The sequence below is a fragment of the Ciconia boyciana genome, chromosome 3, assembly GCF_034638445.1.
Source record: "Ciconia boyciana chromosome 3, ASM3463844v1, whole genome shotgun sequence".
Classification (NCBI taxonomy): Eukaryota; Metazoa; Chordata; class Aves; order Ciconiiformes; family Ciconiidae; genus Ciconia; species Ciconia boyciana.
The window spans coordinates 2,141,726-2,159,925 of NC_132936.1; the positions used below are offsets into that span (position 1 = coordinate 2,141,726).

General features: G+C 55.8%; 1 protein-coding gene across 1 annotated transcript; it reads right to left on the reverse strand.

Annotated features, from left to right (window-relative positions):
• Positions 1-1,765: 1,765 nt before the first annotated feature.
• PNOC (prepronociceptin) lies at positions 1,766-9,101 on the reverse strand. Its single transcript, XM_072857902.1, has 2 exons — positions 8,982-9,101; positions 1,766-2,245 (listed from the first exon to the last, which is right to left on the reverse strand). Exons 1-2 carry the CDS (start codon positions 9,099-9,101, stop codon positions 1,766-1,768), a joined length of 600 nt encoding a protein of 199 aa, XP_072714003.1.
• Positions 9,102-18,200: the final 9,099 nt, after the last annotated feature.

Here is an 18,200-nt window from a genome sequence, read left to right on the forward strand (position 1 = left end):
CTCCCTGGGAGCGACACAGAAAAAAACCCGCATCCCGGCGCGGGGACTGGGATGCGATGCATGCCGGGGCGGAATGAGGGGGGGGAAACGCAACGAAAACACGCGTGCGGTTTGTATTGCTGAGCAAAGAAGTCAACCCCGGAGGCTTTACAAAACTTCAAGGAAAACGCTTCAAAAAAAAAAAAAAAAAAAAAAGGAACAAAAAATTTTAAAAGGGAAAAATAATAAAAAAAAATAAACATTTCCAGGTGGTTTCTGGGCGCTGGGGTGGGAGCCGGTCCCCGCCGTGGCGGCCGTCGGGTTGGGCACGCGGGGCCGGAGCCACGGTGGGATGTGACCCCTCGGCATCCCCCATCCGAAAAGCTGGAAATAAATCCCACGGGAAGGCGAGAGCCCCGGCCGGGGGATGCCGAGCGCTGCCGGGGAAGGCACTGGGAACATGGGCTGGGGGCTGATTTTCCGCCGGATCCGAGGTGGCTTGTTCACAGTGGCCGACCCAAAAAAAAAAAAAAGCCCACCCCCAAAAATCCAATCTTTTTTTTTGCAAAAATCCCTTTTTTTCCTTATTTTGTTTAAATTTCCGCCTGCTGCCCCACGGTCCTCTCCCCCCTTCCCCGCGGCATCTCGCTCCCGTCGCCGGCGGAGGCCGAAATTCGTCGGGTCCTGGTTTAAATCTGGCTTAGTGAGTGAAGAGCAAAGTGATTTCTGAACGCGTGCGAGTCTGAAGCGCTTTGGGGTCCGTCAGAGAGAGGATGGAGGCTGCTGGGGTGGACAGGAGCAGGGTTAATTTTGCCTGTGCCTGGCGGAAGGTGCTGGGATGCGGTGCCGGAACGCTATAAAAAAATAAAAATAAAAAAAAAATAGAGAAAAGAAAGAAAAAAAGAAAAAAAAAAGAAGGAAATAAAGAGGAAAAGAAAAAAAGGGAAAAAAAAAAAAGCAGCTGAGCCAAGAGCGGAGGGAGCGGGGGGCTCCCTCCCAGGGGCTGCGGGGCCGGGGCTGCATCCCCTAATTTAGGGAGATGCCACCCAGGGAAAAAAAGGAAAAAGAACCAAAAAAAGGGGGAAAAAATTTTAAAATTCTCCCAAATTGTCAACTTGGGGGGGTTGGGGATGGGTGGTCTCGGCAGCTGCGGGGTAGAGGGGCTGGGGGCTCCGAGCATCCCGGCGCGGGGCCGGTGGCGGTTGGGGGGGGATGCTGGTCCCCGGGGAGCGGCAGCACGGGGTTAACCCGCTGCTCAATTTGGCAATGTGAAGCTGGAGCGTTTGGGGAGGAATTATTTACTTTCTAAAAGGAAAAGGTTCTGCTTTATTTGAATTTATTTAAATTTATTTTAATTTTTAAATTTTTAAAATTTATTTAATTTTTCAAATTTTATTTAATTTAAAAAATTTTAAATTTTATTTAATTTTTATTTTCAAAATTTTCATTTTTAAAAATTTTCTTAATTTATTCTGATTTTTTTTCCTGATTTTTTGGGGGGCTGAACCATTCTTCAGACCTATTTGGTGTCGAGGACAAAACCCTTTTGCCCATCCTCCCTGGTGGGGAGCTGATGGCAAAGGGCCTTTCCCCGAGCACCCTCCGGATGCCGAGATGCCGACGGCCGCTCTCAGCATCCCTCCCCGGTTTCCAATTCGGCATTTTCAAGCCATTTCCAATTGGTTTTGCCCCCTTTTAAATTTGCGCCTATGGACATGTGGTGTAGAGGGGTAGAGGGTTGACTTTTTTGGCCATGGCGGACCTAGCCGGGCGGCGCGGGTCTCCGTTAGATCTCGTTGTGCTCGCTGATGCCGCCGGCAATGTCGTACTCACTGGAGCGGGGCGACATGCCCAGGTACTGCTTCAGGAACTCGCTAAACCTCTTCTGGTTGTTCCACTTCCTCGCCGACTTGCGGACCCCGATGAAGCCCCCGTACCGCTTCTGCACCCCCTTGGCCGTTGGCGCCGGCCACGAGCCGCGCGTCCCCCGTGGGAAACCGCCAAGTCGTCGGGAAATGTCCTCGGGTGGCTGCGGGAAGGCACCCGGCACCGGTTCGACGCCTTCGTCTTCAGCTTCCCGTCGCCGCAGCAGCTCGCTTACCTGCAGCGGGCTCACCGGCACCGCTGGCGCTGCCGCCACGTCGTGCCAGGGATCGTTGGCATCCTGGAGGTCGCGGGGCCGTGGGGCGGCTCGGCCGGCGGCGGCAGCGCACAGCTCCCAGGTGGCCCGCGGCACGGCTTCGCCTTCGCACTCCAGGATGCAGACCTGCGCGGGAGACGCGGGGATGGGTGTCAGATGGGTTTTCATCCCCGCGGGACTGCGGGACAGCACTGGGTGGTGTACCCCAAATGCCAGGTGCTCTGGCATCCCCCCACGTCCAGCCCGTCCAGCGATGCAACGTGCTGGAAGACACCCATGGAAAGGCGCTGGCAGCTCATCAGCCCTTGCCTGGCCTCATTGGGTGAGGTGTCCCCTCCCAAAACCCATTCCCGGGCTCCCAGAGGTGGTGGTGGTGGTGGAGATGCTGGGGTGCCATGGCAGCTGCTCAGCAATCCTCTCCCGACCCTCCCTAGACAGGTTCTGCTCCACACTGGACATGCTCCACACTCCCTGTTGACGTCCATGCTCCCATCCCACCACCCCATGCTCCACACTGCTGGGTCCTTCAGCCAGGCATGAGTCCAAAAAATCACCAAGTCACAGGACAGCGGAGGTGGGAAGGGACCTCTGGCATGTGCCCATGGCATGTGGTGGTACTTGGGGTTGTTCCTCCCCAGGGGCAGGACTTTGCTCTTCTCCTTGTTGAAGTTCATGAGGTTCCTACCAGCCCATTTCTGCAGGCTGGCAAGGTTCCTCTGGATGGCAGCATGACCCTGTGGTCTACCATCCACGCCTCCCAACACTGCATCATCTGCTAATTGCTGAGGGTTCGTCTGCCACATCATCCCGGTCATTAATGAAGATGTCAAGGTCCTCCAGGTTTCAGTCCACCTCACTGCCCATTTATCTACCCTGTGCTTCAGTAGCTTGTCTTCAAGGATGTCACGGGAGACAACGTCAAAGCCTGATGACAGTCAAGACAAGCTGGTTGTCTCACTGCAGAAAGCTATCAGGTTGGTCAAGCACAATTTCCCCTTCTTAAATCCAAGCTGGCTGCTCCCCATGGCCTTCTTGTCCTTCATATGTTTGGAAATGCTTTGCAGGATTCTGTGCTCCACCACCTCTCCAAGGATTGAGGTGAGGCCAAGCAGCCCATAGCTTCCCAGATCCTCCTTCATGCCTTCCTCGAAAACAAGTGTGACATCTGCTTCCTCTCAGCCCCCAGGAACCCGCCCTGATTGCCACATCCCTTCAAAGGCCATCAAGAGCAGCCTCATCAAGAGCTGCCATTGGGCTTCCTCAGCACCCATGGGTGCATCCCAACACGTTTGTGTCTCATCCCTTTCCAAGAGGCCTTGTCCACCAAGGCAGGACACAGATCTGGCACTGCTGTGGGGTGATAGCCCCAAGCGGGCCGGTACCACCAAAACCAGCACCTGGGGGAAACCATCCAGGAGAAAATCGTAGAAGAACCAAACTAAATAAATACCCAAAGAAACCAGGGCTGGAGGGCCCAGAAGGGAAGGGTTGTCTTCCCTCGCGTTGAATTGTCTCCATCCCAGTGTTAACTTCATGGTGGGCTCTTTTAAATGCTTAACACCAACTGGGGGACCCCATGTTGAAGCACGTTGGTGTGTCTCATTGGTACAAGCCATCTGCAAGACCAAAACCCTTGCAAAGACTCTCTTCACCATGGGTTCATCAACTTTGCCAAGTGGGAGGTGCTACAAGTCCCAACATGGTATCTCAGGGCTGCAGTTCAAGCACGTGGCTCTGCAGCAATTGGCTATTTCCATCCCCAAGGGCAGCCAGGCTCTTAAGACAAAGAGATAAAAGAAAAATAGTTGTCCCAAAGCGAGGTGGTGACGAGGGTCTTGTAGGCTGGAACAGCTATGAGGGTTCTTCTGGAGACACTGAGGGCATCCTGTGCTGAGCCAAGATCCTGTCCCGGGATCTCCAAAGCTTTGTCAGGGTCCACGGCTGATGGACAGTGTCCTGGCAGTGGCCCGCGTTGGAGATGAAAGCTGATGGATCACATGCAGGTAACAGCTCTGATGAGCACCAGCTAATAGGCTTCAAGAGGAATTACCCCAGGCATCAGGCTGAAGACCATCAGTGGTCCTATCACTCATCCACAAAACAGCCCCATGAACATCCCAGGGTCCTCAGCCATCGTGCCGTGGTCCTAATTCACATGGAAATGTCTTCTGCTACTGGGCCAGCTCGCAGTGTTTTGGGAGTCCTCAGCAAACACCAGCCAATGCTCCTCCACGTCCAGTGCTGAAACTACCTGAAGAGGCTCCTTCCAATCTTTGGTTGGCATTAACAGTGCCACCGTGGGTTTGCACCGTCCCTAGATGACTCTGGGGACCAGGACGTAGGTGATTCATCCACATCTTGAAGACCAGCTCCATCAGCTGGTCCCTGTCATAGAATCATAGGATCATTTAGGTTGGAAAAGACCTTTAAGATCATCAGGTCCAACCATTAACCTAACACCGCCAAGTCCACCACTAAACCATGTCCCTAAGCACCACATCTACACGGCTTTTAAATACCCCCAGGGATGGTGACTCCACCACTTCCCTGGGCAGCCTCTTGCAATGCTTGACAACCCTTTCAGTGAAGACATTTTTCCCAATATTCAATCTAAACCTCCCCTGGCACAACTTGAGGCCATTTCCTCTCATCCTATCACTTGTTACCTGGGAGAAGAGACCGACCCCACCTCTCTACACCCTCCTGTCAGGCAGTTGTAGAGAGCGATGAGGTCTCCCCTCAGCCTCCTCTTCTCCAGGCTCAACAACCCCCGGTCCCTCAGCCGCTCCCCATCAGCCTTGTGCTCCAGACCCTTCCCCAGCTCCGTTGCCCTTCTCTGGACACGCTCCAGCCCCTCCATGTCTCTCTTGGAGTGAGGGGCCCAACACTGAACACAGCATTCGAGGTGCGGCCTCACCAGTGCCCAGTACAGGGGACGATCACTGCCCCAGTCCTGCTGGCCACACTATTCCTGACACAAGCCAGGATGCTGTTGGCCTTCTTGGCCACCTGGGCACACTGCTGGCTTATATTCAGGCGGCTGTCGACCAACACCCCTAGGTCCTTCTCTGCTGGGCAGCCTTCCACTCTTCCCCAAGCCTGCAGCGTTGCATGGGGTTGCTGTGGCCCAAGTGCAGGACCTGCCTTGAGCCTTGTTGAACCTCACACACTCGGCCTCAGCCCATCGACCCAGCCTGTCCAGGTCCCTCTGCAGAGCTTCCTACCCTCAGGACATCAACACTCCCACCCAACTTGGTGTCAACTGCAAACTGACTGAGGGTGCGCTCGATCCCCTCGTCCAGATCATTGATAAAGACATTAAACAGGAGTGGCCCCAACACAGCCCTGGGGACACCGCTGGTGACCGGCCGCCAACTGGAGTAATCTCCATTCCCCACCACTCTCTGGGCCCGGCCATCCAGCCAGTTCTTTACCCAGCGAAGAGGACACCCGTCCCAGCCATGGGCAGCCAGTTTCTCCAGGAGAATGCTGTGGGAAACCGTGTCGAAGGCTTCACTGAAGTCTAGACAGACAACGTCCACAGCCTTCCCTCATCCACTCGGCGGGTCACCTTGTAGAAGGAGATCAGGTTGGTCAAGCCAGGACCTTCCTTTCATAAACCCACGCTGACTGGGCCTGATCCCCTGGTTGTCCTGTACATGCCACGTGATGGCACTCAAGATGATCTGCTCCGTCAGCTTCCCCGGCACCGAGGTCAGGCTGACGGCCTGTAGTTCCCTGGATCCTCCTTCCGGCCCTTCTTGTAGACGGGTGTCCTAACATTTGCTAAGCTCCAGTCAGCTGGGACCTCCCCGGTGAGCCAGGACTGCTGGTAAAGGATGGAAAGGGGCTTGGTGAGCACTTCCGCCAGCTCCCTCAGTACCCTTGGGTAGATCCCATCCAGCCCCATAGACTTGTGTGTGTCTAAGTGGTGTAGCAGGTCGCTGACCATTGCCCCTTGGATTATGGGGGCTCCATTCTGCTCCCTGTCCCTGTCTTCCAGCTCATGGGTTGGGTACCCCGAGAAAACTGGTCTTGCTTTTAAAGACTGAGGCAAAGAAGGCATTAAGAACCTCAGCCTTTTCCTCATCCTTGGTCACTGCATTTCCCCCCGCATCCAATAAAGGATGGAGATTCTCCTTAGCCCTCCTTTTGTTGCTAATGTACTTCTAGAAACATTTTTTATTGTCTTTTACGGCAGTAGCCAGATTAAGTTCTAGTTGGGCTTTGGCCCTTCTAATTTTCTCCCTGCATAACCTCACGACATCCTTGTAGTCCTCCTGAGTCGCCTGCCCCTTGTTCCAAAGGTCATAGACTCTCCTCTTTTTCCTGAGTTCCAGCCAACGCTCTCTGTTCAGCCAGGCCCTTCTTCTTCCCCACCGGCTCGTCTTTCGGCACATGGGGACGACCTGCTCCTGCGCCTTTAAGATTGCCTTCTTGAAGAATGTCCAGCCTTCCTGGACTCCTTTGCCCTTCAGGACTGCCTCCCAAGGGACTCTGTCAACCAGGCTCCTAAACAGGCCAAAGTCTGCCCTCCGGAAGCCCAAGGTGGCAGTTCTGCTGACGCCCCTCCTTACTTCTCCAAGAATCAAAAACTCCATCATTTTGTGATCGCTGTGCCCAAGACAGCCTCCAACCATCACATCACCCACAAGTCCTCTGTTCACCAACAAGAGGTCCAGCGGGGCCCCTTCCCCAGTTGGCTCCCTCACCAGCGGTGTCAGGAAGGTCTCCGCCACAGACTCCAGGAACCTCCTCGACTGTCTCCTCTCTGCTGTATTGCATTTCCAGCAGACAGCCGGTAGGTTGAAGTCCCCCACGAGAACAAGGGCTAGCGATCGTGAGGCTTCTCCCAGCTGCGTATAGAATAGTTCATCAGTCTCCTCATCCTGGCTGGGTGGTCTATAACAGACTCCCACCATGATATCTGCCTTGTTGGCCTTCCCCCTGATTCTTACCCATAGACACTCCACCCTCTCGTCACCATCATTAAGCTCTAGACAATCAAAACTCCCGAACATACAGGGCTACCCCACTGCCTCTCCTGCCTTGCCTGTCCCTCCTGAAGAGTTTACAGCCATCCATTGCAGCACTCCGGTTGTGCCAGTCACCCCACCACGTTTCCGTGATGGCAACCGTATCATAGTTTTCCTGGCTTCCAGCTCCTCCTGTTTGTTGCCCACGCTGTGTGCATCGGTCTAGGTGCACTTCAGTTGGGCTACTGATCCCACCATCTTTTTGGGGGGAGAAGCCCTAATTCCTACATGACCATTCTCAGGCGCTTCTGTAGTTTCTAACACATCCATAACCCTTTCATCTTTGCTGCCACATGGATCTCCATCCCCTACCTCCACTGAGGTACCACACCGTCCCTCAAACATCCGCGTGCCGCCCTCAGGCGTATCTCTAGCGAGCCTGGTTTTGTCCCTTTCCCCCTTCAAATCTCGTTTAAAGCTCTTTCAACGAGCCTTGCTAACTCCTGCGCAAAGATCCTTTTCCCGTTTTGAGACAGATGTACCCCATCTGTCCTGCCCCGGCAGCCACGATGACGGTGCAGGCATGCCCGTCACTTCAGGGGCATCTCCTATTTCTACCCCTGAAGGATGGATCAGCCACATCGCTGATGGGACTTCCTTGGCTGTTGCTTTGGAAATGGTGGAGGGTTGTATCAAATCCCACCACGATGCTTCTTCCAGATGAAACTGAGCCTCGAAACACCCTGGGTTCCTCTGCTCCTGGTTCAAACCACTCTTGCTTTGAGATACAACCTTGCACAGGACCCATGAGCCCCCAGCCATCCCATCTCCTCTCCATCTTGCCAGCTGAGGAAGCCAGAGCAAAATGCAGCTCCAGAAGCAGGACCGGGCAGGAAGGGGAGGCCCTGCAGAGACGCTGGTGCCTTCAGACTGCAAAACAACATTTTGGGGCAAAACCAGGGTGATCGCGCCCCAGAACTTGGTGACAGTCACGTGCAATTGCGGAAGGCTTTGCCAGCAGGGGGGTGGCACTGGGGTGGCTCCAGCATCTCCACGCTGCTCTGGAAGTTGCTGGTCTCCCTTGGTTTTGGGGGGACGTTTCCCAGCCCTGGGGGCTTCCCGAGCTGCCAGCTCCTTTCGGGTGGACGTCTCAACCCGCCATGATTTATCGTCGCTAATAAATAGGCGAGCGGGTGGGGGGAGGCAAGGGAAAGGAAAGAAATGCTGCCAGCCAGGGCACGGCCACGGCTCAGCGGAGGGGAAAAGAAAGGATTAGGGGCTGGAAAAAACCCAAAAATGCTCTTTAATGCCTCTTCCCACCCAGTGTTGGAGGCAAACCAAGAGAGCGAGAGGGGCTGCGGGGTGCCCGATGCCCAGTCCCCTGAAACACCACGGTTTGCCAGCCATCTGCAAAGCTGGTCCCATCCTGATGAGGCTCAGAGGGGGATTTTGGTGGCTCCTTGGAGGATGGGGTGGGGGTCTGGGAGGGTGTGGGTTTGGCGTAGGTGGGGACAGCGATGCCGCAAGCCATGGGGGCAGGAAAGCTGGGGATGTTCTGGGTCTTGGGATCCTCTTGGGACCCTCCTTGGGCCATCACAGCCTTGTTCCCTTCATTCCCGGCAGCCGATTTGGGGTCTGCAGCCTCCCTCAGGACCGTCTTGTCCGACGGTGTCCCTGGGGAGTGCCCAAGCAGGAGGGACAGGGACGGCCAGTGGCATCTTCCCCTTCAGGCTCCACGCCAACCAGCAGCCAAAGCCCCCCCAGCCCCAAACCCCGACCCGGGCACAGGGAGGAGGGTGCCCACCCAGTGTGGGGGGATGCAGCTGGCACAGCACCCACGGGTGCTACCCATGGTGGGGAGCAAGCCAGCAGGCAGAGGGACTTACAAGGACATCGAAGCTGTCCCGGTAGAGGTGGCGGTCGCAGCGCAGGCAGTCCCCCCGGCAGTCGCCCCGTGCCCGGGCGAAGAGGCAGAGCAGCAGCAGGTCCCAGAGCACAGCCCTCATGGCGGCACCGGCAGCAGCTACGGCGCGGGAGAGAGAAAACCGTCAAGCCGGGACGGCACCGGCACTGCCGAGCCCTGCACCTGCACCGAAATGTGCCCGTTCTCAGCCCGTCCTCCCTCACCCCCCCCAGACACGCGTGTTCCCAGTCTCCCTGCCAAAATTATCCTTTCGGGAAAGGAGCCCGGCTGCCTCAAAACAGATCCGGCGTGTCCCGGCTTAATTTTTTCCAGGCTATCTCATGGCACGAGTCCCGGCCAGGGCTTATTTTAGCAGGTGGACGTGGTGGGGCAGCACGTCCCCAGCTGTTCCCTGAGCAGGAGGACCCTCCTTACCCGAGCATCACCGGAGCCGGGAGAGGATGTCCTGCTCCGGTTTCCCCTCCTGGCCATTTTTGGGGTACTGCCACCCCTGTCCCTATCTTGGGAGGGTTCAGCCATCACTGCCGACAGGGATTGCCAGGATCGGAGCCCACCCAGTGTGGAGCAGCAAAGCCAATTCCCAAAGAACCCCCCGTGTCCCGTCCAGCTTTGCTGACGTCGGTCGCAGGCGGTGATTAAGTGACATGACCAAGGCCGTGCGCTTCCCTCCCAGTTCCTGGAGATTTAGCCTGATGCATCCCCATGGCCATCAGCAAGCAGGAGACTTGGTCCTCCTGACCCCCCCTTGCCCTCGTCCCGCCAGGAAAAGGGATCCAACATCCCCGTAGTCCTTGGGAGCGGGTCCGGGTGCTGCATGGCATCAGGTTTATAAGCCAGCGAGGGGACGAGATGGAGGTGATGGAGAGGAGCAGGACAGGGATGTGAAGGCTGGTGCTACCCTTGGTGGCACCAAGGTCCCTCCATGCTGGAGCAGCATCCAGAAACCCCCATACCAGGATGCTCGGAGGCGAGGAAGACCTCAGTGACCGTGGCTTTGCAACCCATGTATTGCTTCAGCAGCATTTCAGGCCACTTTTGGGGGTGTCGAGCACCTGGGCAGGGGGTCCCTACTTATTTCCCACCCCACCATTGTGGGGGGACACCCCCACTCCTTGCAACGGAGGCAGAGCATCCGCCGGGGTCCCCAACCGGCGTCACGGTCACCTTTCGTCCCTGCCAGCCAGGCGGTGACACAGAGCCTGGCGGCTCCCAGTTGTCATTTGCCGGAGGGTACAAGGGGAAGCTGATAAGGAGCAGGAATTAAGCCTTAATCTTCATCAAGTCTCATTAAAACTGGCTGGCGGCGTGAGTCAGAGGCTTGGCAGAAAGCTCCCGGGAGAGGGCAAACCCCCCCGAAAAATCACTCAGCCCCAAAATGGGGTTTGGCGGAGCCGGGGAGGGGGCTGCAACCCACCCCCCAGCCCTGTCCCCATGTCCCCAAGAGACATCAAGTCCAATGTCCTGGAAAAGCAGGTCACATCTGGCTGCGGAGGAGGCTCCGAGATTACGGCTCGGCTTTTCTTCCCAGTTAATTGAAAGATGCTATCGGGCGGGCAGGATGGGGGACCCTGCCAGCATCACCGGCCGGGCAGGGCTGGGGAAGAGGGAAACAACCCCCCCTTTGCACATCAGTGCCCCCGCACATGAAATCAGCCCGTTAAAAGGGAAGGACCGAGTGCGGGGGATTTTTTTCTTGCTTCTGCCCTTGGTGTTCGGCGTTTGGGGGGGTGGCAGGGTTGTGACGGCACGAAGCCCCTCGCCGAGTTTCGCAGCCACAGACCCATGCGAAAAAGAGGGATGCCTTTTCCCCATTTTTCCCTTTCTTCCCTTTTTTCACATTTTTTTCTCATTTTTTCCCATTTTTTCCATTTTCCCCATTTTCTCCCCTTTTTTCCCCATTCTTTTCATATTTTTCTCTATTTTTTCCTCTGGGAAAATTGAACCTGGGCCCTTTTTCCCAAGGGATGCACCAGCCGGCCCTGCTGCCCTCACACCCAAGGATGCCATCGACCCTGGCAAAGGATGTGACAGCCCCAGCATCACACCACAGCCACCCCCGCAGCTCCTTGGACACCGGGGCTGCTCCTGGGCACAAACCTTCCTCTTCCTCCCCGAAAACTACTCCTATCCATCCCAGGGGGTGGCAGGATACGGCCCCCCCATCCCGCAAAAGAGCTTTGGGACCCGCCGGTGCTACGGACTGCCCCAAGGGCGCATCCTCAGGAGTTTTCAATCCAGTTGAATTACCCTCATTAATATTTGGGGGGAAAAAAAAAGAGGTTTTTCTAGAAATCCAGCCTGCGGTTCAGATAACGGCGGGGTTTGGTTATCCGTCAGGACAAGCGGCTTTTATTTATTGCTCCGGGTGGGCTGATGTGGGAGATGCAGCCATATAAAAGGGCTGATTTGAGGGGCAGCGGGAAGGATGGAGCGGAGCTCGTGGGATGTGAATAACCCGAGGAGAAGCGGTGGAAGGGGAAGCAGGTGCTTGCTGAGATGGGTTTGATTCGCTTGATTTGATGCGATTTGGGTTGGGAGCTCGTGGGCAGCGCTGGGGAGATGCTCCCTGCCTCTCCCCAGGGATGCTCCAGCCCCTCTTCCCCTGGGAGACGCTAACGGCAGGGATTATCCCGGCAGCGGGATCGCCGTCCTTCCCCAAACACCTTTGCAGGGCTTTAAACGCAGTGATGCTCTTGCTTTCCCGGGTCAGGATCAGTCCCGCCACGTGGGGAGCACATTTAGGAGCTCCTCGCTTCCCACACCCAGAGCTCAACCAGCCCCAATTAATTTTTTCCCTGCTAATTCCTCCACTGCCCAAAGCCAAGGCCTGATCCAGAGGGCAAGAGAGATGCGACCGGGCAGGATCCGGCCCCGCTGGGAGCCAGCATTGAAGGAGTCAAAGCTTTTTCCAGTCGAAAAAGCACAATATTGTCCAACAGTGTCCCCCACTGGCACCGGCTAAAACACTTCCCCTGCTCCCCCAAACCCTGGCGATGCCGCACCGCTTTGTGCCGGCGGCTTTCGGGGGGATTTTAGGGAGAATTGGAGGGATTTGGGGAGGGGGGGGTTTGGCTACAGATGCCCGGTGCTTGCCAGAAAAATAAGCGTTTCCTTTTGTTGATCCCCCTCAATCAGGTAATTGGCCATAATTGGCCGAAATTAGACGCTGCGGCGCGACTATAAACACAGATGTGGGCTCGAGAGGCTGAGAAAGGCTCTTTAGAGGTAAAAAAGCTCAGGAAGAACATTTCTCCCCACGTCCCCATGTCTCAGCCATTCATTCCTGCTTTTTGGGGGCGACTAAAAAAATCAAAGCAACAAACCTCCCTTCCCTCCCCCCATTTTCCTCCTTTTTGTGCTTTTTTTGGGGAAAAAAGGGATTGCTCGCAAGCCGGGCGTCTCCTGAAGCATCCTGCGGTGACCCCAGCGAAGTCCTGGCTAGAAGAAAAAGGGGCAGAAATACTGAATGGGGAAAGTTGTGGCGTGGCGACTCCCAGAAAATTCCCCTAAAAAACCCTACCCATCCTGGAGGAGCCCACCATCGCCCCGTGGGCTTCCCCCCGGCTTCGGGCAGGCGGCCCGTGCCGACTCCTGTTGCATCCCTCCGGCTCCACTCCGGTTGATTTTGGGGCTGGATGGTGAAGCTGAAACTTTTCCTCTCTTGGGATAGAGGGGATGGATTTCTCCCTCCAGGAAGATATTTCATTTAACCCTTAGCAGGGAGGGGAATATCTATCGGTGAATCGAAGCCGGACGGACCATCCTCGGACTAAAAAAAAAACCAGCCAAGCCCCCCCAGGATGGAAAATTAAAGCGGATTTCCTACCTGCGGGTGTGCTGTTGGCTGCCGGCTCCTCTGATCTGTGACTCCTCCGGCGCCTGTGCCACGGTGGTATATATAGACGGTGTACACACGCATCCCCACACCTCCCTCCCCGAACACGTGCGTCGCTGAGCCCACCCCCGGGGGCTGCCGGCGGAGGGATGCGCCAGCCGGCAGCTGGGGACTGGGGATGTGCATCCTTCCCCCCGCCTGCATCCCTCATCCCTTCCTCCTCCTCCTCCTCCCCAAATCTGGGGGCAGCCCCGAAAGAGGCGAGGGATGCCGGCCTCGTGGTTATCCAAAGGCGCGGTGTCTCCGAGCATCCCGGGGATGGTGGGGTTGCGATGGGGGTGTGCGATTGGAGCCCGCGGCCCCAGTGTGCCCTGGTCCAGACCTGGGGGGGTTACAAGGACCCGAGGGCACCGGCAGCCGGGTGAGCCCCGAAATCACCCCCACACCCCCAGGGCAGCCCCCAGCCCTTCCCAGGGGGCTCTTCCCCCCCTTCAGACCCCAGGAGGAGGTGAAGGGGGGGTCCCCGACCCTGTTACCAACCCTTTCCAGCACGGCTGCGGCAACACCGCGCAGCTACCGAGCGCGTTGCGCATCAATGGCAAGCATGCGGGTGGGAATAATTGATTTTGGGCTCAGCGGATGATGGGGGGGGGAGCAGAAAATTCCAACTTTACATTTCACAGATGATGGAAACGCCCGGCGAGGCAGACACAGCCGCGTGCCGGCACCTCGCGAAGCAGGGAGCCGGATTTGACTGCTCCGGCATCGGGGATAGATGCTGCCTTTGGTTTGGAAAGGCCAAATCAGTCCCGACCTTCAACGGTTTCTCCTGCAAACCAGCATCACCCCATTTTTTTCCCCATTTAGGTGACCTGCAGCCGTAACGCTCATCCCCACCGGTGCCAGCGTGGAGCCAGGACCCCCCCAGGCATCCCTCCCTGCCCCACCTCAGCAATTAAATAATAAAATCTGCCACGGCGCTGCGATCCTATCTTGGTAATTTCTTGTAACGACTCCCTAGGAAGGGCTGGAGATTGGAGCGAAACGCCTCGGCACACTTTTGGGTTCGGCTATGGCTGTTAAACGGTTGCTTTTAATGCCCCCGGGTGAGACCTCGGATGCGCCGGCGCTTGGGTGGGCGTAAAAAAATCCAGAAATCGATGAAAATGCCAAAAAGTGGTGAAACGGCATCGTAGGATTGGTTGGAGGGGACCTGCCTGGTGCTGGGGGCAAGATGCGAGGCTGGATTTTGGGTGTTTTAGGGGAAAATAGGGCTGGTGCGCAAAGCCGTGCAGGACCCATGGGCAGCCTGGGGTGAAGCGGTTCCCCATCAAGCTCCCAGGCAAGTGCTGGAGATAGGGAAGCTATTTTTTTTTTTTAATATATATATTTTATATTTATTTTTATTTTTTTAAAATATATTTTATATATATATAGCTTCAGTCTTTCCTTAACCACTTGCTTTTTCATTAAGGACATATTCCCTGGCTCTTATGCAAAGCCGAGCAGCAGCCGAGCCGGAGCGGGAAGGCTTCGTGCTTCTTTTGTCCTCTCCCGGCGTAATTTTACAAGCTCTCGGGGCTGCCGTTCACCCCACAGCCCCCCGAAATATTCATTTCTCAGCGTTTATTGAAGTGCCGGGGCCTTTTCTCCTCTAAGCTGCCCAAACGGGATTGCCTCTGCGGCCCCTTGTTCGAGCTGGTGATGATGATGCTGTTGAGCTGGCAGGAGCAGGAGGCAGCAAATGACATCGGGGTGACGTCGTTTACAGTCTCGCTAATTAACGGAGAGGTGGGGGGGGATGATTGGCAGCCGAGGTGCCCAAAGCCAGCATGCTAGGCAGGAGAAGTACCCATTTTTGCAGCATTTCCAGGTTTTTCCAGGTCTGTGTGGGTACCAGCAGCTAAACCCCCATCAGGGGCACTGGGGAGAGAATGGGTTTGGGATCTGGGGACAATTCACCCCTTGTAAAATTAGGATAGAAAATCCAGATGCGCTTTTTTTGGGCGTTTCTGTTTCAAAGTTGGGTCCGACCAAGCGCTGTCCTCCACAGCTCGGGGGGGGGGGGGAGGGAAGAGCATCCCTGGCGAGGCGGAGCAGGAGGATTCGAAGTGACAGGCAATTAGCAGTGAAAAGCAACGATCCTTTTCAGAAAGAGGACATAAAGCAGATGGGATCTGGCGCAAGGGAAACATGGAGAAGATTCGAAAGCTGCCTGGAGGACGTGGGAGCTGGAAAGCTCGGGAGCTGGGAAGTTGTGTTGTTCCTCTGGTCTCGTGGATCCCTTAAAAGTCCCAGCCGGAGGGGCCGAGGACATACCCAAGCCTGTGCGATGCATCCCATGTTCACTTTTGGTTGCTGCCTGATTATTTTCCTAATTAACTCCAGGCACGTATAGGGCAGCCGTCCCCTCCATCAAGAAGAACATCCCCCCGAGCATCATCACCTCCTCTCCCAGCCCTGCTCGGGTACCACCAGCCAGGAGGTGATTTTCCAGGAGCTTTTCGAGAATCAGGCGCTCGATGCCGGGGCCGCATCCTGCTCACGGGCGAGATGCTTTAATAGGATGAAGCAGCAGTTTAAAGGGCTTCGTTGCCCCCAATTTGGGGTTGATAAAGGCCAACGGTGGGGTACAGACCGGTGCTGCTGATTTACTCCCATCAGCAATGACGGGGGGCTTTGAGCTCTGCCCCGGCGGGGTGAGGATGAGCGTGATGAAGGCTCAAGCCTGTTCTGCAAGCAGCTCGGGGCCGGGCAGGGGAGTGGTGTTGGCACACTGTGTCCCATCACCAAGCCGGGGCTTGCATGGCCACCCAACAGCGCAGCCGGCCGGGTCCTGCTGGGTGGCGGGCGAGGACTTGCCGGGCACAACGGGGACCTGTTTGCATTCTTCACGGTCGATAAACCTTAACCGAGGCGCCTGGCTCCGGGCCACACGTGGGGACCACTGGAAGCCCTGCCGAGGATGCCGAGGGTTGCCTGGAGACCTGTCTGCACCGAGGAGGAGGCAGATGGTCTGAGCAGAACCCCAGTTGGCGGGGAGTCGGCGAACCCCAAATTTAAATGCAAGGTGGGGGAAGCAGCTCTTTGCCAAGCCATGGGGACGAGGCGTGGGGTGGGTACCCTCCGGTTCCATCACCGTCGAGGCGATGGGTGCTGTGGGTAATATTGCAACCGGGCTGGAGCTGATTCAATTCACTGGGTGGGAAAATAAACCGCTTTTCGCTCAGGTTGGTTTTCCACCACTTTAGCGAGTTGGGTGATCTCGGGAAGGGGTCTGATGGGCAGCAGGAGGAGGTGATGGGGCAGAAACCATCCTCCCATGTGGATGCAGCTCTTCATGGGCGAAGCAGCACAGAATCCTCTGCCTGGTCTCCACCGTAACATGGGCAATAATGGCTTCACTGCTGGGTCTCCAGCATGCCCTGATGAAATGAGTCTGAGGTCAAGAATGGACAAGTTGAGGGATTTGGGAGAAATGTTAAGGAAAAAAAACATGAAAGGGAAGGGAGAGCAGTCCCTTCCTGCACTTTGCATCAAGCAAGAAAGAAGAAATGATGATATTCCTACAAGGGAAGAGGGACTAGAGCAATTCAGCTTGAGGCAACATCTGAGAATATCAAAATTTCTACTTGGTGCCCTCCATCCCTGCTGCCGGGAAGGGCCAATTTGGACACAGAAACTCCATTTTGCGTTGGGAAAGGGAGATTTTACCCCCAAGGCCCAAGGGATGTGGCTGCTCCTTTCTGCACAACCTCAAGGTTTAATCCTTGGAGATGCTGGAACCACGTCTGGACGGGCGCTGAGCAGCATGACCTGCTTTGAGATTGGCTCTGCTTTGAGCAGGGTTGGGACCAGAGCCCTCTGGAGGTCCCATCCCACCTTCCTGGGACTTTCTGACCCAAAGGTGATGAAAGGTAGCAGAGACCCAAAATGGGCCAGGAGGACCTTTATTAAAATAATAAGGGAGGGGGTATTTCACCCCCCCGCCTGGAGTGACCCCAGGAGTCACAGGACGTGGCCATCTCCACCCACCTCCATCTCCATCTCCATCTCCATCTCCATCTCCACCTCCATGCCTGAGCCGGTCCTGATGGGGATGGGGGGGCTCTCGGAGAGTGGTGGTAGCTGGGCAGTATCTCTGGCCCACAGCAAGGTGACGGAGAGCATCCATCCTGGTGTTTTTTGAATTAATTTGTGGGACAAAGCTGCCCTGACCAGATCGGAAACCCTCCACCAGCACCCACTTTGCTTGCAGATGGACCTGGAGCCCCCACCCTTCCTCTGGTGTTGGTTTTGGGGGTCCTGTCACATCAAACCTATACAAAGAACAAAGATGGGTGATGTCTTTTCTTCAAACATCTCCAAATTTACCATTCAGGGTGATTTTTGCACCAAAAGCTCTTTGCACGAGCATTCCACACCATCCTCCTGTTACCCCATGCTAGGACACACCATCCCCAAACGTCCCCATGGCTCTGCCCTCCTCAGCTCTGTTCTCCCATGGGAGACACGTATGTTAGCTGCCACCACCATCACCACGTACCCACCTCGGTGTGAACCCACAAAGCAGAGCACAGCCGGACAACAGTCTGCAGTCTTCTCCAAGCAGAACCATGACTAGGTTCCTCCAGAAGTAAAACCAACGGGAGATATTGCCAGCAACACGAGCTCTGCCGCTCGACGCTCAGCCTCAGCGAGCGGTGGGGGCTCGATGGGGCCCCGCCAAGTATTTGTGTCATCTTGTTAGAAATAGCAGTTTTATTGAAAGCCCGATTGTGCTCATTTAGCTGTCGCTCAAACTCTTCTGCAGCCGCTTATTAGCGCTGGAGCGGGGAGCAATAAGACTTTGCTGCAGATCACCCATCCTTTCACAAATTACCTCTTACTGATGAATTAAGGCCGTCAAGATGATGATGCCTGAAAGCTGGAGGGATATCTGAATTTCAGAAGAAGTGCCTGAAGCCATTAGCCCTCTCCATTCATCACCCGTGGAGCCACATCTGGAGCGTTGCATGGGATGCTCGGCTCCGAGGAGCAGCGCAGGGACCAGGACGCCACGGGGATGGTCGGAGGCTGGAGGATGGGATGTCGGAGGAGCTGTTAAAAAAGGCTGTGGAGCAGGTTTTTTGTTCAAATAGAGGGGGAAAATGGTAGATCTGACCCCAGATATACTCCAACATCTGATGTACCATCCTTTGTATGTCCCATCCACGCCGAGAGCGGGTGGTCCAGCAGGAGATGCGCTTGAGCCCCAAGTGGGGTGGGAAAATCACCTTATTAGCAGCATAGGCTGATTTTTTGGGGAAAAACTCTTGGGTTTAGGCAAATCCCTAAAAATACTTC

Bases quoted from the DNA above. Each gene is read 5' to 3' on its own strand.
- PNOC (XM_072857902.1), bottom strand. From the start codon at position 9,101: ATGAGGGCTGTGCTCTGGGACCTGCTGCTGCTCTGCCTCTTCGCCCGG. The intron at 2,246-8,981 runs GTAAGTCCCTCT...TCTCCCGCGCAG, and splicing joins GGGACAGCTTCGATGTCCTT to GTCTGCATCCTGGAGTGCGA.